General features: G+C 39.1%; 1 protein-coding gene across 2 annotated transcripts in view; it reads right to left on the minus strand.

Moving 5' to 3' along the window:
- grid2 (glutamate receptor, ionotropic, delta 2) overlaps nt 1–20043 on the minus strand; it is a 530237-nt gene that overhangs the window by 222645 nt on the left and 287549 nt on the right. For both annotated transcript variants that reach the window (XM_005722013.1, XM_005722014.2), the window contains exon 3: nt 3668–3955. In XM_005722013.1, the coding sequence (XP_005722070.1) occupies nt 3668–3955 (288 nt within the window). The remainder of the gene's footprint in view (nt 1–3667; nt 3956–20043) is intronic.

Below are 20043 nucleotides of genomic sequence, written 5' to 3' on the forward strand. Positions count from 1 at the left end.
ATCTATTATGGGTACTCCTGACTGACATTCGTTGTTTGATAAAGCCCAACTGTGCACAGAACCAGTTTCATACATCCCAACTTATCCACCACCATGGGCAAGACCAAAAAGCTGTTAAAGGATGTCAGGTACATCCTCTGTAGACCTGCACAAGGATAGAATGGGCTACAGGACTATTACCGGTAGCAGGAAGTTTGGTGAAAAGGTGACAACTACTTTTCCAGTTATTTAGAAACATCAACTCAACTAATCTATGTTTGTCAAGAGAAATGCTGAACATGACCCAAAAAACACCGTTCTGACAGTCAAGCACAAAGAAACATCCCTCCTTCCCTCAGCAAGAACACTGAAGATGGTTCTTTCATGATGACAATGACCCAAAACATATTGCTAAGTCAGCAAAGGAGTGACTAAAGAAGATGCACATTAAGGTCAAAGAGTGGCCAGAGTTCGAGTTGCCAAGCAGCAACTAAGAAACCTAAAGGATTTAGAGAGTTTTCGTAAAGAGAAGTGGGATAATATCCTGAAATGTGGGCAAACCTGGTGACCAACTACAGAAAAACAGCTTACTGCTGTAATTGGTAACAAAGGTTTCTCTACCAAGTACTAAATCGTGTTTTACTTATGATTCAAATACTCATTTAACTCAGTCACATGCAAATCAAATTACAACTTTTATGTAATGTGTTTCTATGAATTTTTGGTTGATATTTTGTAGTTTGTAAGTAAGCGAACTTACAAATTCAACAGGGGATCACATGAATTTGTCCTCCACTCTAATAAGATTTTCAGTAACATTCTAAAAGCAATAAGTGCATTTATCCACACAGAAACTTATATTCAGCAACTGTATTGATTTTTCCGAATAAGAAAAAATAAAATGCTGTTAACCACACAGCACAGTTTTAAAATGGCTTTTCCGTGCTTTAACCTTTTTCCATTGTGCCCAAGGTCCCTCTTGTCATTGGCTAACAGCAAAGCAAAACAAATCATCTTAATGTCAACAGGGTTTTTTCCACAAAGCGGTGCTCCCTGTGTTTTTCCAACGAGGCCAATGATCCTATGGTTCTGAGTGGATTATGAGCAAGGTCACTCAGTTGTAATGACAACTGTCATTCTAATTTTCAACATACATCATATTTTACAGTTAGAATATTAGACACCTGAGGAAAAACTGGAAGAAAAATCACATAGGTGGTCAGAGAAGAAAAGGAAAATGGAGAAGAGAGATAAACCGTGAGAAGGGAGGGAAAAATGATAGAGAGAAAACATGTGTTCTCAGTGTCCGGAACGCACCAGTAGAGCTGAAAATAGGGATTGGGACAGTTTCACCGTAGCTTCATTTGAGAGGACACACTTGACTGTCTGTTCTCTAAAGAACTCTCCTTGTACAGAAGCAAGGCCTTTTGGGAACATTGCTATCATCTTAAAAGACCATCTCTGTTTCTCTTTCTGCTTCTCTCTAAGTTTCTCCCTCTCTCCCTCTCTCTTGCCTCTGCCTTTTTTCCTTAAACAGGAGGTTAGGCCATTAGGGAACTGCAGTGATGTCTTTAAAGGGGCCTTCTGTGGCTGAGAGAACAGCACGGAGAAACCCCAGATTATCCATCTGATGAATCAGTGGTCACAGAGGGTGGAGGGATTAAAGTGAAGTACCAACTTGTGCCTGCATGCGTGTGTGTATATGTATGTTTTGTACATTATATTACATATAGTTTTACTATATTACATGTAAACGGTACATTTGGGAGTAATTTTAGATTTAAAATGGGTGGTTTAACAAGTGCTAGCTTGAAAAGGTAAAAAAAATCCACGTACAGTCATGATAAAAGCAAGGTTAGAAAAAACTTATCCCTGAAAGAATAAATATATCATTTCATAATCTGCATGCAATTTTAAAGACCTCGTGTTCTGTATGGAAGGCTTCCACAGGATTGCTTAACTTTGCACAATCAAGAGAGGAAACTAAACCTACCGGGTTTGAGTATAATGAAAGGTTTCGACCAGTTAACTCTGACAAAAAACTTTTGGATTTAAAAGTTATTGTCAGACACACATTAGTTGTATATCTATATATTCAATGCGACACCCCGACCGGCCTAGCTGTTTCTACCAGAAGTTCTTTCCTATTAAAAGGGAGTTTTTTTCTTTCTATTGTCAAGTCTGAAGTGCTTCCTCGCAGGGAGTTGTCTGATTGTTGAGGTTTTCTCTGGTTTTTTTGTGTGTGTGTCTTGTTTTTATCATTGAAGACCTTGTAACATTAATCTTTCTCCACAAACTAATGCCATGTTAAACATTAGCTAACATTATGCTAACAGTGTAGCAGACTCATAGAGGAAGACTGTGGTTCTTAGCACACTTGAAATTGCTTTTGGAATATAGACTATCAACTACCAGACTGGATAAAAATTCTGTTTTCAAATGTTGTTTTATCATGCTGTTAGCATTAGCATTTCTAAAAGGGCACCATTAACAATGTTCAGTATTCATTCAGTATAAAATGCTTGGCAGAGCTGCCTAGTTAGAAGATACATTTTATGACCTACTGTTCTCAGTACACTGACTAAATGCTTCAACCTTCAACTTAAAAATATGTCCACAGGAGTGATCCAATCGGAGTTCAATGCATACAACATATTGATTGTGTAAATTGACTGCAATGAGGGGAATGGAGCTCCATTATGGCTATGACAAGTAAATCAACAATGAATCACCTAGGGCAGAAAGCGTATACATTGCTTTCTATGAGCTAAAGCTCTTAGTGCTGTACTTCAGTCGACCCACCAATGAATGATGTCACTGCTGGTGTTTTCCATTAGCAAGCATGATACCAAAGTATTTTTTTCCGAGTTTTAACCTATTAGAAGCTTTGCCTTAGTACCTTTATCTTCTGTATCACCTTTTGAAATGAAAGTAAAGATAGATGGTTGACCTGGAAGGAAAGCCCTACAATGACAGGCAGTCAATCTAGTGATGAGGAGGATAAATCAGACCAGAACATGCTCTTGACCCTGTGTAGACATATACTGAAAGGGTATATGGTATATGAGAGTTTGATCAAGTTTGTAACCTCAAACACAAGGAGAGGATCAACTGAGTAAAGAGATAATAGGTTTGTTGTAGACAAGGAATTGCAATGGGTGGGGTCACTAATCGTACAACTTATGCAGCCCCAACAAACATCATGCACAGATACTACAAAAAAGCAAAACAAAAAAACCCAACAACATATATATCTGCACACACACCAACAGCAAAAGAAATATTAGAAGAAAACTGACCAAGGTTGACAAATCTTTTCGGCTCTTTATAAAAGGGACACAAAGATGTTTCTGGTCTAATGATAGAATTAATGGACCAGAAAGCGTGGTCGCGAGATAAAGAAAAGTAACGCATCCACACAAACAGATGTGTCACTTGCATGAAGACACAGGTTGCCTCTTTCAGTGTGCCCTGGCACACGTATACGCATGTATACGCCTGTCTATCCATGTGTGTTTGGGCGAGAGAAGGTAAGAAAAAAACAAAAAGGAAGTGTGTCCATTATCTTTCTCTGTAATGTACTGTTGGAGACGGCAGTTAAAGCAGATCATCTTCATAACCTACTAAAATGTCGCGTTTGTATGTAATGGACACAGACAGACAGATAGATAGATAGATATTTCCTTACCGAAATCAGAATCATAGAAGAGAACAAACTTCTGCCAGCTATACTCAGATACCACTTGCATGATGACCTCATTGAGATAGACAGGTGGGCGAACCATTAAGGTGTAGTCATCTGTTCCAGGGACTCGACTGGTCGGTGGGCAGGCTGAACGGGGTGTTCCCGCTGGGGAGCGCTGGATAAAGAGGTGGGGGATGTGCATGGCATCAGCTAGAGTTTGAAGGCTGCCTGCCGACATGCAGCCAATTGAACTGACCAGAGCCAGGATTCCACGGTTCATCAGCTCACAGGCTAACGGAAGGAGGAAGCAGACAAAGAAGAAAAAAAGAAGGCATATATTACATTTCAAAACATAGAAAAAATGTTGTACTACTTGTTTTATTCTAAGAAAAATCACCAGTGAAAGTATATGTCATACTGTTGATCCTAGGAGTCTTTGTAAAAGAGTAAGAGTGCACCAAGGCAAGGTCACCACATTGCAGAGTTAATTAAAGGGCCCGGAAAAACATTTTGGAGATTGTTTCCAAATGCACTGGACATTTATTATGAATACCAAGCTATTACAGTCATATGTTGTGTTGTCTAGAAAAAGAAAGAAGGAAGTATAATTAAACAGATATATGGTAGCAGAGTAGTAACAGTGTTGCCGTGATGTAAAACGCTATTAGAAAACATAAGGACTCATAAATATATCTATTCAAAATATGTCACTTTTGCCAGAGACTTTTTGTGCTCCGCTTCCTAAATTCTCCTCAGCAATGAGACACTTTGTGTGTGCTTACTTCACTTCTTATTCCTTCCTGTTAGGCCTCTAGTGCTATCAAATATACCTCTACCTCCTACCCTCTCAACCCACTCCCCTGTTATCTCCCTTCTTGTTCAAAACAGCCCCTCTGAGTGCTTACCTTTCAGCCCCAATCATTTCAGAGTCACAGTCTTGCAGTGATTTTTATTTTAAGTGCCTTACAGCACTGCAGAATACTATACAGTGTCCTCAGTTTGGAATCATCTGCTTTCCTGTGCCACATCCTATCTAACATTCCTCCTTCAGAATCTTTCGATTTTCACCTCCCAATCTTTCGCAACATCTTCACTCACCAGCCGCTTTCTCCATCATCTCTTGTTTACCCTCATGGTAACATAAACATTCACCTATCCTTGCTTCTTCACTCTTTTGACTCTTCACCTCTTTATTGCTTTGGTTTTTTGTTTGCCTCTCTGAAAGTCCCCAGCTTTCCCTCTCCCGTTTCCATCCCTTATCTATCCTGATCCTCATTTCATCCTCCTCTTCTGCTCCTCACTGCATCCTTTAATGTTAGCAGTGTTTATTTTACTCCTAGCTGACTAAAATCCTGTCACAGATTTACTGAGAAAAACAAAGAGCGGTGAAAGACTGTTTAAAGACAGTATAGCAACACAAACAGAGATGCAGACACACAAACTGTGAAATGGCAATGTATAAAAGCAAGTTAGCACAATCTAAAACACACACAGTCAGCCTGTGTAATGCCACAGGGAGTAATCTGTTGACACTGCAAAAATAAAGCCAAAGAAAGAAAGTGAAAAGAAAAAAAGTTTTAGAAAAAGAGAAGCTCGAGGAGACAGAATCATCGTGCTGAGAGGGCAGAATAAAGCACTGCATGTGTGCAAGTGTGTGTGTGTGTGTAACATGTGACCTATACAATATGACAATGAATACCGTGTCAGCTGGTTGCACAAAAACAACCTAATGAGTTGGATTTCAAAGTGTTCAAAGAGGTGAGGATGAAGTCTCAAATCAGGAGAAATTAGTATGTTTGCCTGTAGATTTGTGTGCATGCGTGTTTTACTGATGCATAGCGTGCTGTCTGATTAATTTCGTTTTGTAGTTTAATTCAGTTTGTTTAATATAAATCAAGTTTAATTAATTCACGTTAGTTCAAGCATCACTGGCCTTATTTATTTACGAGATGTTACAGTCACCCTAAAACCAAATTCATGTCACTCTTTATTTGTCTGAAATTATAAACAAAAAAGTTAACACAGAAGATTAAATACGTATGAGGGATGGTCTGCTCAAAAACAGTTTGACTTGAAGTTGACTGACTGGCTGAAGTTGTCACTCAAGCAGTTCCAGGACACTGATCTGATTTTATGAGCAATAACTTTAAATATATGAACGCAAACCCTTTTTGTAATTAACTGGCAAAAACATTGTTGGAAGCAATTTTCCTTTTTAGCAATAGCTGAAGGGTTTTTTCCAAAAAACCATTTCATTCTGCATTGATGTAGATGATTAATGTGTAGAAGCTAATACAGTTTCAGTCTCACTGCCCATTGTTCAAGTCCACTTTTGAGGAATTAATTAAACTCTAACAATATATGATTAAACTTCACAAACTCTCACCATGCTGCTTAGTCACAGCCTCTATTCTTAAAAATCATTGAGCCCAGAATCGATCTACCAGGAACCTAATGTTTGAGCACAGGTAAGTCCAGTCATGTCTAGTGAGCAAGTGAGCAAAGACAGTCAGATGGTCAGATCTTGTGAACCAAAGGCCAATGTTTTTTAAGAGATGAGAGAGATACGATTTGCTTGGTCACGGCAGAAAGTGGACAGTACGAAATTAAGAGCAGCAAAAATTAAGAAAAAACAATAGAATAGAATAAAATACTATGTCAAAGGCAGTGTGAATAAAATGTTCAAATGTCTAAATGCACAGTATAAAATCTAGGAATATGCAGCTCACATGCTAGTAAATGCAGCCTGTGTTTGTGTGTCTGTGTGAAAGAGGAGGAAAGAGTATATGATGTGTGTTTGCTCAATATGATGTGGCAGTAAGGGCCTGAAAAATATCTGCACCTGGGCCTATCACAGGGTTGTTAGACCTGTGCGAGTGAGCCTACATGTCTCTGAATAGTTGAACACGTAACCCGAGTGATGAAGTCACGTCACTGGCTCCCAATTCATTACGGAATCGCCTTTAAAATCTTTCTTTGAGTTCATAAAGCACTCAATGGTTTGGACCCTCAGTACATCTCTGACTTGCTCAGTGTCTATAACCCAACTAGACTCCTCAGGTCATCGGCTGAGGATCGTAAAACAGTTCCCAGAATTAGATCTAAGTGTGCTGAAGGTGCTTTCACTTAATGTGGTCTTCTTCTTTGGAACAAGCTGCCCGCTGACCTGAGGTCAATTGCAACTGTGTCTACATTCAAAAATAGACTTGAAACCTTTTTATTCTAAGTAGCTTACAGTTAATAACTGTGTGAGTTTGTGTGCATGTTAATTTCTATTTTTTAGTTTTTGTCGTGTTTTTTTGTTTTCTCTTATTTTTGCCATAGTTTTAATGTTTTTATTTTTCAGAGCTCACGTGAAATGGATTGCGCTATTTAAATAAAACTGGCACTGAGATTGATTTTTGGGCTGAGGACATCTAGGGAAATTACTCAGTCTGTACATGTGTATTATAGCTGGCATGCTAACCAACTTTTTTTTTAACTAGCTGCATTGTTCCAGTCTAGAAACAACACATTAGCCTAGCACAATCAAGGCTTTGGCTAATGGAAAGCTTTGCTAATCCATTAGTTATTGGGGCACTTTGGAGAATTAGTGCCCTCATCCCCTCTACATCACACATCCTTAAGTCTGTGGGGGGCTTCTAAGCATTAGACTCATTAATACTTTTTGCTAATAACTTAAAGGGCTCGTTGCATTAACCCAACCCAAGTTTACATCACTCTGATGTAGGCAACAGTTTAATGAATGAACATGAGAAGGAGCTAGAGCTACTGGTACGATGTTAAGCTGTAGGGATGAACAATGTTTTAAGAGTAAATGATAGATCTGTATTTCAGTTCAATTCGGTTCAATCCAATCCAATTAAATTCTATTTCTAGACTGCCAAATTAAAACAATAGTTACTTCAAAGCACTTCATATTGTGAGCCATGGCGTAGGCAAAAAATAGAAAGTATTGCTATTTGGAATTCTTGACGTATCATCATGAACTACAACCACCACCAAACCACACTCACAACCCAACATCATTGCCAACCCACGCACGCAAACGCCCCACCCCTGTGTGGGCAGTATGGTGATGCATGATAAATGATGCCGGATTCAGTCTCCCTAAAGCAGCTAAGACCTGACAAACAGCTATGGAGAGGTGTTCATGTAAGAGATGTAAATATCAGTCATTCCTAAACACAGGTGTCTCTCTACAACTTCAGGTGCTTGGCCATGGGGGTTTTATTAGCCTCGTCTGCTTTTCAGTACCATTGCAAAAACACACACTACATAAATCAAGTATACACTCTGTCCCATCCACTTAATGTTTATATGCAGACGTTTTTATGTTTGTATGTCAGCATGCATTTTACATGAGTTGTTTGCAGCAGAGCATGTTATTGAGCACTGTCTCCTGCTTGTTGGTCTGTCAGAATAAATGAACTGCAAGCACTTCACCTGCGTCCAGGTGTGACCGATTCTTCTAGCTGTGTCTCTCAAAGCAGCTCTCCTTCCACCACACACTGACACACACCATACAGACTTTATCACACTGACACACTGTCCTCCAGATTCTGTGGCCCGGTGTCTGAAGGATGGAAACAACAGCGAAAGACAGATGGATAGGAAGCAAGGAAATCAATACCTGAAGAGAACCAATAAACACAAGAAATTTAGAGTCTCTCTCTCCCTAAAGCACAGCCTCTGCCTCTCTGTGGAACTATTTTATGTTAAATAAAGGGAAAGTGTAGTTAACATTAGCATATTATCTCTAATATAACAGTCCTCTTAATCTATGATCTACAATGCAACAAAGATATTAAAAAAGACTGCCATTGTGTAAGGGGGAGTCTCCTCACAAATCTCCCAAGCGTCTCTATTCAGCAGCAAAAACAAAAACACCTAGCAAACAGATATTGTATTATTTATTCATTAGGTTATGATTATACTTCCAGCAACAGGGAGGACTTAGTTTGTTTTCAGCAGAAGAGTGGTTGAATGAAAAACCATGTATCCCCTGGCTGTAAGATGAGTGTGTAATCAAAAGAAAGTGGCTGGTTTGATCAGAAATTCATAGACAAATAGGAAGTCCTGCAAGCTCACAAAGCACTGTCCTAGCCAGAAGTGTATCTCTGTGTTTAGTGTGTGTGTGTGTGTGTGTGTTTGAATGACCTACTTGTGTCCGTATATTGTTACATGTATTGTTTGAAGGTCCACAGTTCCAAACTGCTGCCATGCACAGTGCCATACACGACTAAGCACTGAGTGGCAGGGAGAGATGCTTAGTCACAGAGCTGGCAGGCTGAAAATATGCTCTGCTCTATACTGTAAATGCCTCTGTGAGCGCCTGCGTGGATGTGTGGAATCGTAGTTTGCTGATATACGCTCCTTCAGGGAATTTGCACTTGAATTAATGTGCTCAGGGGGGTAGAATGAGTAAAAGATAACGTGCCCTTTTCGACTCTGTTTCTTTAGAAATTTATCACTGTAGGTTCTTTAGACTTCTGGCACTTCCTGTTGCTGAAAATACCAGACCAATGATTTCTCACAAACACAATCTGTTCTTATTCTTGCCCCGGGTAGCCTCTCGACCGTCTACCCTGTTCCCATTAACATTTAATGGACCCCCTTTGGTCCCTTCATCTTGTCACATTTAACATCATCTATTCAGCTCTAGTCTTTGTGCCCTGGAGATGTATACATCCTCTCTTTCATCCAGGCTCTTTTTGTCTTGTCTGTAACTCTATCTGCGCTCCTCTCCTCATTTCTCTCCTCATTTCTCCCTCAGTACCCTTTACCACTATATTCATCCAGTGGCTGCATTCACTGTTATCACACTCACCAGATGAATAAGCCGTCCCCTTTTATTTCAGTATCTGTCTCACAGTTTTTTCTTCTTTTTTTATTTGCAATGAAATTCCTAACATGCCACTTTTCCTACGTTCCCTCTTCTCTTATTTTTGCAAAATAACCCTTAATTTCACTCCACTCATCCTTCCACCTTGCTCTCTTTTGTAACTCCTCTACTCTTCTCCTGCCTCTCACAAATTCAACTTGAAGTGAACTGTATAATGAACCCAGATTTTAGTTCCTAGTTTTTATGAGGATGCCAGATAAGTGCCTCTTTACCACAGCCGTGCTCTATTTTCTTTTTCCTCTCATTTGGTCTAAAAACTAATTCCTTTACTTTGTTTTCCATTACCTGAAACATGTACAGGAGATAATTGTGGGAAGTTTTTTTTTTGTTCCTTTTCTCCATTCATCCACTCATCAATCCAGCAACTCAATTGTTCTTTAAATCCAATTAAAATGCACCCCATGCCCTTCTTCTCTAGTGGCTACTTCATCCCCTGTTAAAATTCATCACTCTTCTTTCAGCATCTACCACCTATGTGATTTCCATTGAATTAGCATAACTTTCAGTTTTCAGCAAATAGTAATCCTCAAAAATCCATTTGTCTTATGTCAACCCACAGTCAAGAGTGATTTCTTTTAGACAATATCTACACAAGGAAAAAAGACACAGTGCGAAATGTGATACTTGCTCGCTATTTGATGCTTCTCAGTGCCTGCCAGTGAATTAATTTTTATTGTGTGTGTGTGTGTGTGTGTGTGTGTGTGTGTGTGTGTGTGTGCTCACAAGAGAAAGTACAGAATCAAAATAAACTATGGGCATATGTGGTGTGGGTATAGTGGCCCATGGGTTGACAGTTTATCCTTTTTCTCATCTCGTCTTTCCTTTGGCTATTCGCTCATCCACCCTCAATCCATTCAGACAAACCTGACGCCATATATATCTTTGTGCCCCGGCTCAATCTATTGTAAAGTCAAGGAGATGAACGTGTCCCCTGGGAAAATCCACAGCTCTTCTGTTTACAACCTTTGGGCTTTTACTGCTATTACTTCGCTAGGACAGATGTGTGTCGTTTTCTTTTTTCCCCAACACTTCCTTAATCTAGTGGATCTATCATGTGAACATGTAGGGGGAAAGTTTTTTTTTTTCATATTACTATTATTTTTAAAGGTGTAATACGCTTGTACACAATCATTACTCTCCGAAAGTGAAACGTTTCACTGGAAAGAAAGAAAGTGAAACGTTTCACTGGAAAGAAAGAAAAAAAGAAAGTCTGATCAGATTTTGACAAAATAGCTACAGGAACTGCATTTCAATCAGTTCACTTTGTCATCATTTGGCAATAACTGGCATGAGATGGGGAGCTTGGGTATGTTCATTTACCTGTAACAGATTGACCCAATCCAGAACTGTATTATTTATAGGAAACAAGATTTTCTGATTTCTGAGTGGGTGAATATGTGTCTCTTTGGTATTTTACACACGGATTGCGCAAACAGGCTGATCTGATGGTGTTTATCTAACACATTAGTGACATACTGTATATCAAACAAAATATTTAGCAGTGTTTACACCATTTACCAGTAAGGGATTTCCCAATGCTATTGGTGCCTTTCCCTGTGCCTGAGCCAGCATGAAAAAACTTAATTATCTGCAGCTGTGTACATAGATTTGGAAGACAGTAAATAAATTGATGAATCGTGAGAGCAACATTAGCAAACGAGTAGAAAAGGAGAATTAAAAAATAAATGGGAGGACAAATGAAAAGCTGGATTGAGATGTTTTCAAAGCATGCATTACAGTAAAAAGCTCAGGGAAATAAAGTAGGTATCAAGGCTTGTTGAGTAAGACGGAGACAAATGCAAATCATAGGGCAGTAAAGGGAGATGGTGAAGGTGATGAAAGGAAGGAGGGAACCGCAGAGAGATGAAATATGGAGAACTCCATAATGATACAAGACTCTATCAGAGTTACTTCAGTAAGAAAGAAAGGGATTGCATACCCACAGATGGAAATATTATAGGAAACGACAGAGAGCAGTTAATAAAAATGTGAAGGGAAGGGTTGATTGATTATCCAAAATTCATTAATTGAGCACTTCAGTTTCATAAAAAAAGTCATTAAGAAAAAGATATCAAGATCCTTTAAAACCAGAGACAATACCTTATTTTTTGATTAATATATATTATAATTAAGCCATTTGCTAATTGCCTAAAATAATAGAAAATTAATGGAAGTGAAGGTAGATAGCTGCCTTGTTTAAATGTGCTCAAAATTAGCTACATCTTTGCATATCTTCAGTAGCTACTTAGTTTGCTAAAGTGAAAAGAAAGAGAGGTAAAGGGTGGGTGGACTGTGATGAAGGGATCAGAGTATAGAGGTATCTGTAGGTGTCTAAGTAACCACTGCTAATGCTGATGATCCCATCGAACAATGATGCAGTGATATTTATTTCTATAGGTGTTAAACACAACAAATAGAGAAAGAAAGGATGGATCTCTCCAGCATCCATAAGCAATACAGTGAGTCAGTTGGGGTGACATACACTCACACGCAAATGCGCACTGACAGAGTAACTGTATACTAGCTGACCATAGCTGCTTGTATCATGCCTAAAAATCCTGGTACTGGCAACAAGACTGTGTAGGGATCTGTAGCCCCTTTCTTCCAGGCACCCATCCAGTGCAACATGCCAGCAAGTGTCTTGTGTTCTTCCACCTCCTTACTGTCTTTTCCAAGCAGCAGTAGTCAGTACAGCATCAACTATTCTCTTTTCTGGCTCTCTAATATTGCAATGACATTTCAAACTTAGACAAAATAGCAGCTATACCATTTTTCAACCCAAAAGGTGAAATGAGTTCCCAGAAGGATCTTATATCATTCTTGCTTATTTGATTATTCACTGGAGTGCTTTGCACCATGTGATGCATAGCCCACGTAGCACCTATGTTTCTTTGTCTGGCTGTGCAGTCTCTGCCTACGGCAATGACAGTTTATATAACTAATTTAAACTTGTTGTTGGAAAAATCGTACAGTGTCAAGTTTGAAGTTATCAAAGACAAAGTAAATTAGAAGATACAAGAAAACAATAAATCAAGCATATGGTCAACAACGCCAAAATAAACTTGATCAGTTTTTTTTCTACATGGATTTATATTTCCCCCCAGTAGTGCAATCAGCCTAGAAGAACAAAAAAAAATACACTGATTAGACATAACTTGCAAAACACAAAGAAATTAATAACACTGATTATCCTACCTACAACTACACAACTCAGTCTAACAACAGTTTGTGATATAGTCACAAGGTTTAATCTACTGGAGTGTGATGTTGGACACCAATTTTCTTTCTTTTTTATTCCTCGAGTCTTTGGCATGAATTTCCCAACATTATTTTATGTCCTTGAACAGAATTTTTCAACACTCAGCTCTTACATGTGCTGATCAAGATGCAAGAAAAAGTCTGGTAGTTGTGAGCGATGGTGGTGGAGTAGGCTGTCTTGACTTTCATCCTGGAGACTCAAGTTTTGAATCATACACCTCACAGCTTTTTCACATATTTTTTTAAAATATGTTATTAATTGCAAATATCATTTGGTTAACGTAATGCATTACAAATTTGTGGCTTACGCTTTAGGTTAAAATACAGCTTGCCATGTCTTTTAAAACTTTGTTTTCCTGCTTGTCATGGTGACATATCCCTCGACAAAAATACTATTCCTGACGCGAAATATGCTCCCTATTATAATTCATTACCTATAAATTCACTCTCACTGACATGAAAATTTTAACAATTCATGTCCAGTTTTTGAGAGTACTCCTCAAAACTGCTGAGAGGCCAGGCTGAAATACAAGGAGCACCAACAGTTTCAAAGGGAGGTACTCATATACACAAATATGCATATGCAGCTGGTACTCAAATCCTCAGGCTTCCCTGTTACATGCTCACACACATTGCATTTTTGTGTTTCTGGAGAAGTAGATGTAATTAGGAAGCCTTAGACATACTTGGAACAGAAGGTTTAAGTCATAGCCATATACTGTATATTCAAACTGAATGTACAGTAGCTCCTTCACACTTGAGATAAAATTGGCATCGATAAGAGATCAGACAGAGACAAGGGCCATGTGGTGAAAAGGTTATGTGGGTTTATAACAGTACTCAACCTTCCAATGATGAAAAGAGAGAGGGAAAATGAGAGGGCTTTGAAGTGGTAGTACCTAGCTAAAGGCTATATTCACCTTTTATTTTACAGATGATCTCGATGGAGGAAGGGAGGGGAGGGGAAGGAAAGAAAACTGACAGAGAAGTGTATACGTGAGAGAGTGAGGGGGGGGGGGGGGGAAGAGAGGCTAATAGATCCTAGCACATATGAGGTTATGGCAAAGACTGAGAAACACATAAATAGAGATGTGAAGAGACAGAGAAAGAGGAATTGGAGAACAAAGACAGCAAAAGATACAGCTCGGAGAAAAATAGAGATTCAAGTGCAGCGGCACCGGATTACTGACAGATCCAGAGGAGCGAGAGAGAGAGAGAGGAGTTTGTGCTCCATATGATGCTTTCCCATTGTATTTGGATACAGTTGCACACACTGTCAAACACTTAAAACAAAGCATATGGAACTGAAGTAAATAAACTCTACACTGGAAAATAGGCAATAGAGCAGTTTTTTGGGCTTCTGCATAGAAATCATGAGAAGAAAAAAATGGACTACTGTGAGGCAAGAAAGGTAAACTGCAGACATCCAGTCAAAAAAAGACACCAACATTTCCAATCTTCACTCCACTGCAGTGTTTTTCTAAACTACAGCGGAACAACATATCTAGTCCAACAAATATCTTGATATCTACTAATACAAACTGAAACGCACAAAGACTGGTGGAATAAACCCTATGTATACACAGTGTCCCAGAAAATCTAATTGAGATAAATATACAAGAGCTACACTGCAGCCAAAGCCATGCCATCCTTTCTTTGTCATTCTCCCCCGCTGTATTTCTCTCTCCCATTCCCCTGACAGGATGCTTGATAACTCTTATGTTGCTGTAACAAGAATGAATGAGTTCAGAGGGAGGAAACAGTGCGTGCACGTGAGCATGAGTTTGCTGGTTTTTGTGTGTGATCGCTTATGCCACTGCATGCTTGTTCCCAGGAATTTCTTTATATTGGTGTGTTTGTGTGCATCGCTGCTCATATACTGTGGACACCGTGTGTATGACGTGCATGCACCACATGACAGATGGCAGGCCCCCTGTGAAGGCCTAGAGAGAAGCCAGGAGCAAGGGACTGATGTATTTCAAGTTGAAAAGCGACAGCAGAATCTGTTCAAAGTACTCAGTAAAGCCCCTTCTGCTGTCACTCTGTTGATCCATAATTGAATGAGCAAATGTTTATAGTCAATCACACAGCGTGAAAACATTAACAAACAGACATGCTTTGTGATTTTTGGGGTCCTCCACTGTAGTTGTGTTTGATAAATATAGATTTTTTTTAAAGCAGCCCTCTACTTTATCCTTTAACGATTGCAATGTAAAATTGTGATCATGACTGCAATAACTGCTTTAAAAAAAAGAAATAAATCTTGCACAAACTGCCACGTTTAGTCTGTCAAGGCCTTGATCTGAGCCATTTTTTCCCACTCTCTCTAGATAATGCAATATAGAAAACATGGCACAAATATTTCACTCTCAAAAAGACGCTGACCTTGATTGTCAGAGTTAAATGAGTGGCGTAAGGGACATGTATGCATGTGCACTTGTGTGCTAGTATTAGGTAGGGGGTACCGGTGTCTGGTGCCATTATGGCACAGGTTCTGACATAAACGGTAGTAACCAGACTGAAAAGCAGCGCACATTTCGGTGCTTTTTTTTTTTCTTGAGATGTCATACACTTTGGATTCCAGCCAATCATTTTACCTTTGCAAGCATAGTAGGCGGGCCCAGGTACGCACGTTCTTTTAGAGCAAAGCTACAGATTAAAAATGCCCAAGGAGAAGCGGTCAAAGTCTGGCTGTACTTCACAGCAAAAGATGCAAACTCAGCAGCCTGCAACAAGTGCTTTAAGCTGATACTGTGCAAAGGAGGTAACACCTCGAATCTGATGAAACACCTGGCGACGTATAGCATTTTGTTAGAAGCCGAGAAATGCGCCGTATTTGATAGCTTGCTGCGAGACCTCACACCGCGCACATCTACTGCGCGTGGGTTGCCTGTTATCTGACCCGGAGTTAGCAACATCCCCCAAGAACCCAAAGAGGAGAGTCCTGGCCCCTAGCCCTGCCAGTGTAGCAGAAATGATGACGGATGATGATGGCAGCAGCAGCCGTTCTTCCCTGCGTGAGTAGCTTAATGTAATTTACGTTGAGTAGGCTAACCACGTTATTACATTAATGCATGTAAGGTGAACTAGCAAACACCATCACAGCTACATGCGGCTGTCTTCTTGTTTGATGGCAGATACTCCCTTCACCCTGGCCAAAAAAGCTAAAATGACCAAAGAAAAAGTGGAAAACAGCTAAACATGAGAGGTTTTTGGACAAAGTTTGTGTTTTTTCCATTGATTAAGCACTGCTTCCAGCCAAGAGTGATACCATATATGCCCCATAGCTGCAGAAAAGGCTAACATTGTTATCTTTTTACAAAAAAACAGCTGAACATGAGAGGCTTTTGGACTAATTTTGTGTTCTCGTTCTTTAAGCACCGGTTTGAGCACCGTTTAAGCACCAGCACCATTTCAAAAGTACCAGTTTGGTACTGGTATCGGATAAAACCTAAATGATACCCATCCCTAGTATTAGGTAGACTGTCAATGCAAGAATATGACAGAAAAGTCTTATTTAACTTTGAACATAATAAGACAACTACTAAAATTTACTTTGGGTGTCTGGAGCTAAAACATATAGAGCGTGTAGTGGATTACATAAAAGTTTATGTGAGTAAACTGTTTGTTTGCTTATTTTTTAATATATACCATACCAGTAACACCTACATCATCATCAAAACTGCCATCATCACCACAGTGTGTGGAGTGACTGTATTTGTCATGTATTTAATCCAAATTCTACTTTTTTTTTGTCTTTTCGTATTTTGTTTTTGAAGATGCTTTCACGAAGGTGGAACTTCTGCTTTCTGTTTACTCAAAGCAAAGATGAAAACCAGCCCAACGATTCTACTTTAGAAACATGAACAGGGAGAAATGGAGGCTAGACGCTTTCCTGCCCATCACTGCCTGTTGTTGCCTGTTGAAGTTGAAGGTCTGGCTGCTAAGCTGGGGTCAACATGCACTCAGCTTTAAAATCAGCCTGGGTTGTTGCCTAGCTTTGTATTTGCATGTTGTCTGTACAGATCCTTGCAAAGCACCAAACTTGTGTTACCATTATAATGTGGTTGTTTCCACTTTACCATCACACTACCACAGCCTGTTGTTGTCAACTTTAGGCTTATTTGCGATTCTTGAAGGAAGGAGATGTTTTCTGTTTATCTCTCGGGCTGGTGGGGTATTGTCATCACCTCACCAGATAGGTGAGCAGGCAATGTGGACACCCAAGTTTGAAATCACCTAGGATTTTGAAATTGAATTTCCTCTCACACCCTCAACATGGCAGATGGGTGCCCATCACTGAGGCTGCTGCTTCCAGAGGACCCTTCTAGTTTAAAGGGAGTTCGTTCTCCCCACTGTCACTAAGCGCTTGCTCAAAGAGGATCATCTTAGGGTTGGGGTCATTGCAGTCTGATATATTAGGGTTTTTACCTTACAATATAAAGCATCCTGAGAAACCTGTTGCTGTCCACTGGTGCTATATGAATAGAATAAAATTAAATAAACTTGATTAACAGGATATGAATATCATATTTACTATTTTTGACACCATGGGTTTATATCTGCAATGCAATCTTTAAAATGTCATTTTAGTTTTTATTATAACTTATTATTTTATTTTGAATTCAATTTAATTAAATATGCAAAAAGAGACCCTAATGCCCTCTTTGACCAGTTAAGCAGAATGAAAATAATTTATATAAAACTATTTATAGCTACATTATTAAGCAATGCTGAAGTTGTGTGTGAATGTGTGTGAAAGAGAAAGATTGCTTTTGTTAATTGCTTTGCGTTCATAGCATATTCGTAATTAAGCAATCAATTTCCTTCTCTATTTTCCCAGTTTCTGTTCACTTCATTAAAAGCAACAAGGAAAGATTTTTTTATAAAGTACATAAACAATATAGGTGTAAAACTCGTAGCGTAACTGAAATGGCTCTCAATTCTCTTTTGACAGAGGAATGTTCTACTAAGACAACATTTCTAATCAAAGTTTTAGACTCAAAGTCAATTAGTTTTCATCAGGGGGGTCACACAAACAACCACTCAACAATGTGCCGCTCATTAAAGCAATCAGTGTTTTGGTAAACACATCAAATTCAAATTAATTTTTAAGAAATGAAGCACCAAAAAAAAGACATTTGCTGTTGTCTGTGTGTACACAGTATGGTGGATGTAGGCCTTTTTCATTTCATTTTTAATGAGACTTTGCTATCCTTATGAGATGCAATTACAATGTTTGTCACTAATTGGCATGTGTGTGTTTGTGTGTCAGTGTATGAGTATCCATTTGTGTTTCTAGCTGTCTGAATCTCAGTGGTGGTTTGTCTGTTGTCCCGTTTCCACCCGGCTGTTTGTGCCACTCGACAGCACAGCGCTAAAAGCTGTTATTGCTGTCATTGTGTTGAAGCGGTTTGCATCTCCTGCTGTCATACCCAGATACTGTTATCTAAGGAACAAGTATCTGTCTGTTGGAACTCCAAACCTGTGAAAACGGTGATGTTACTCAGGAGTGAATGACTATTATTCAAGATCAGAGAACACATAATTTAATAGGCAGATCCCTACCAATATCATGTGGAAATTTCAGGACTTCCAATATAGATACTGTACGTACTAGCATTATATTGGCTTAAAATGAGGGATATGTGCGATATGTGGACTACTTACTGCTCTGCATGTTGAATTGGGAAAATAAATAAATAAAAAAACCCCAACTCCACAAGTTGTACTTTGAAGGAAATATTACTATATTTATTTCATTCTGAAGGTACGTGTTAGAGCACAAAAATACATTTCTAATTCTAATCTAAACTTCAAAGCTACAACATACAATAGATAGACAAATGTATTAGCATTATCACCTCTTCACTTTTTAAATCAGGTGTTTTCAGTCCCACTGCCAAATGTGTATAAAATTAAAGTAAAGTTAAGGGTGGCGGGGGGGTTGTTAAGGTGCATATTGCATCAAAATTGCCAACACTCTGCTGACTCAGTAACTGCAGAGTTGTTGAGAATGCATCAAGATGTTAAACTCTGGTATTAACACAGCACAAAAAACTGTCCACTGGGAGACTCATGACATTGGTTTCCATTGCAGAACAACTCCTGTAGGTGTAATGTGTAGGTGGCCCAATACTTTTGTCCATAGAGTTGCATTGCACAGCAAAAGCATATATTATAAAGAAATATAAATACACGCAGGCTGAACATTTTAGTTGTCCAGTACCATCAGTAATTACTGTAATTAGTGCAATGGCATTTCCATATCATGTAGTTTTACGTGTAATGAATGTTCTTGAAAACAAGTGTAATGTAACGGATGGTTGTCATGCATACAATTTCCGGTACTGAGCACATTTATTATTCATGTATATATATAATTGTGTGGCATTAAATGTAAAAACAATAACCTACTCTATGTAAAGTATATTTTTCACAAAACTTGCTTGGCTTGTTCATCTGTTTATTCTTGCCTCAAGCACTTTTCACAGGAAAAATCAGAGCAAATTACTTTGTTGTTTCCAAAATAGTAAATATGGAGTGTGTACATGTACTTCCTGTGGGTTCAGAGTCACACATAATAATTTAGGCTGACAATTATTTCTTATTTCCAGTGCTTTCATTCCTGTAACAGCTTTTGCCTTTATCTGACCTTTGTGGATTGACATTGTCTCTCCCTCTGCTGTCGGATCACTTCTCCCTTTTGCCTCCCACTCCTGCTCACTGGTTTCCTCTCTGTTTCTTCTCCCTCCGCTTCATCTCATGCTGCTGTGTTCTGTTTTTCTCTCTTCTCACTCCCTACCACCTGTCTGTCCCCTCCCTTAAATCTCGCCTCTATAATCTCTCTCCCACTCACTCCCCTTTCCTGCCCCGCTCTGTGCAGAAACCAGACGGATGCTAAGGTTTAATGCTTTAATTTGGCTGGCTGTCAGCCCTTCAATCTCTTTGATACTTGTACACCTAGTCCCCTCGAAGACACTGTGATCCAATTTGGACGAGCTGGCATCCGCTCAGACAGAGAAGGCCCGGAGTTTATACTCTGTGCTATTTCTGTGAGTTGACATGTTTGTAAGGGTGCATGTTTATATTTATTTCACAGCATGGGTTTGTAGTTTCATTAGAGGGAGGGCAAAGACAAAAAGAAAAAAAGATGATTTATCATTTAGAAGCATGACATGTCTATTGATACACACACACACACACACACACACAC

This window comes from Pundamilia nyererei, unplaced genomic scaffold, assembly GCF_000239375.1.
Source record: "Pundamilia nyererei isolate P.nyererei 1_Seehausen unplaced genomic scaffold, PunNye1.0 scaffold00006, whole genome shotgun sequence".
Classification (NCBI taxonomy): Eukaryota; Metazoa; Chordata; class Actinopteri; order Cichliformes; family Cichlidae; genus Pundamilia; species Pundamilia nyererei.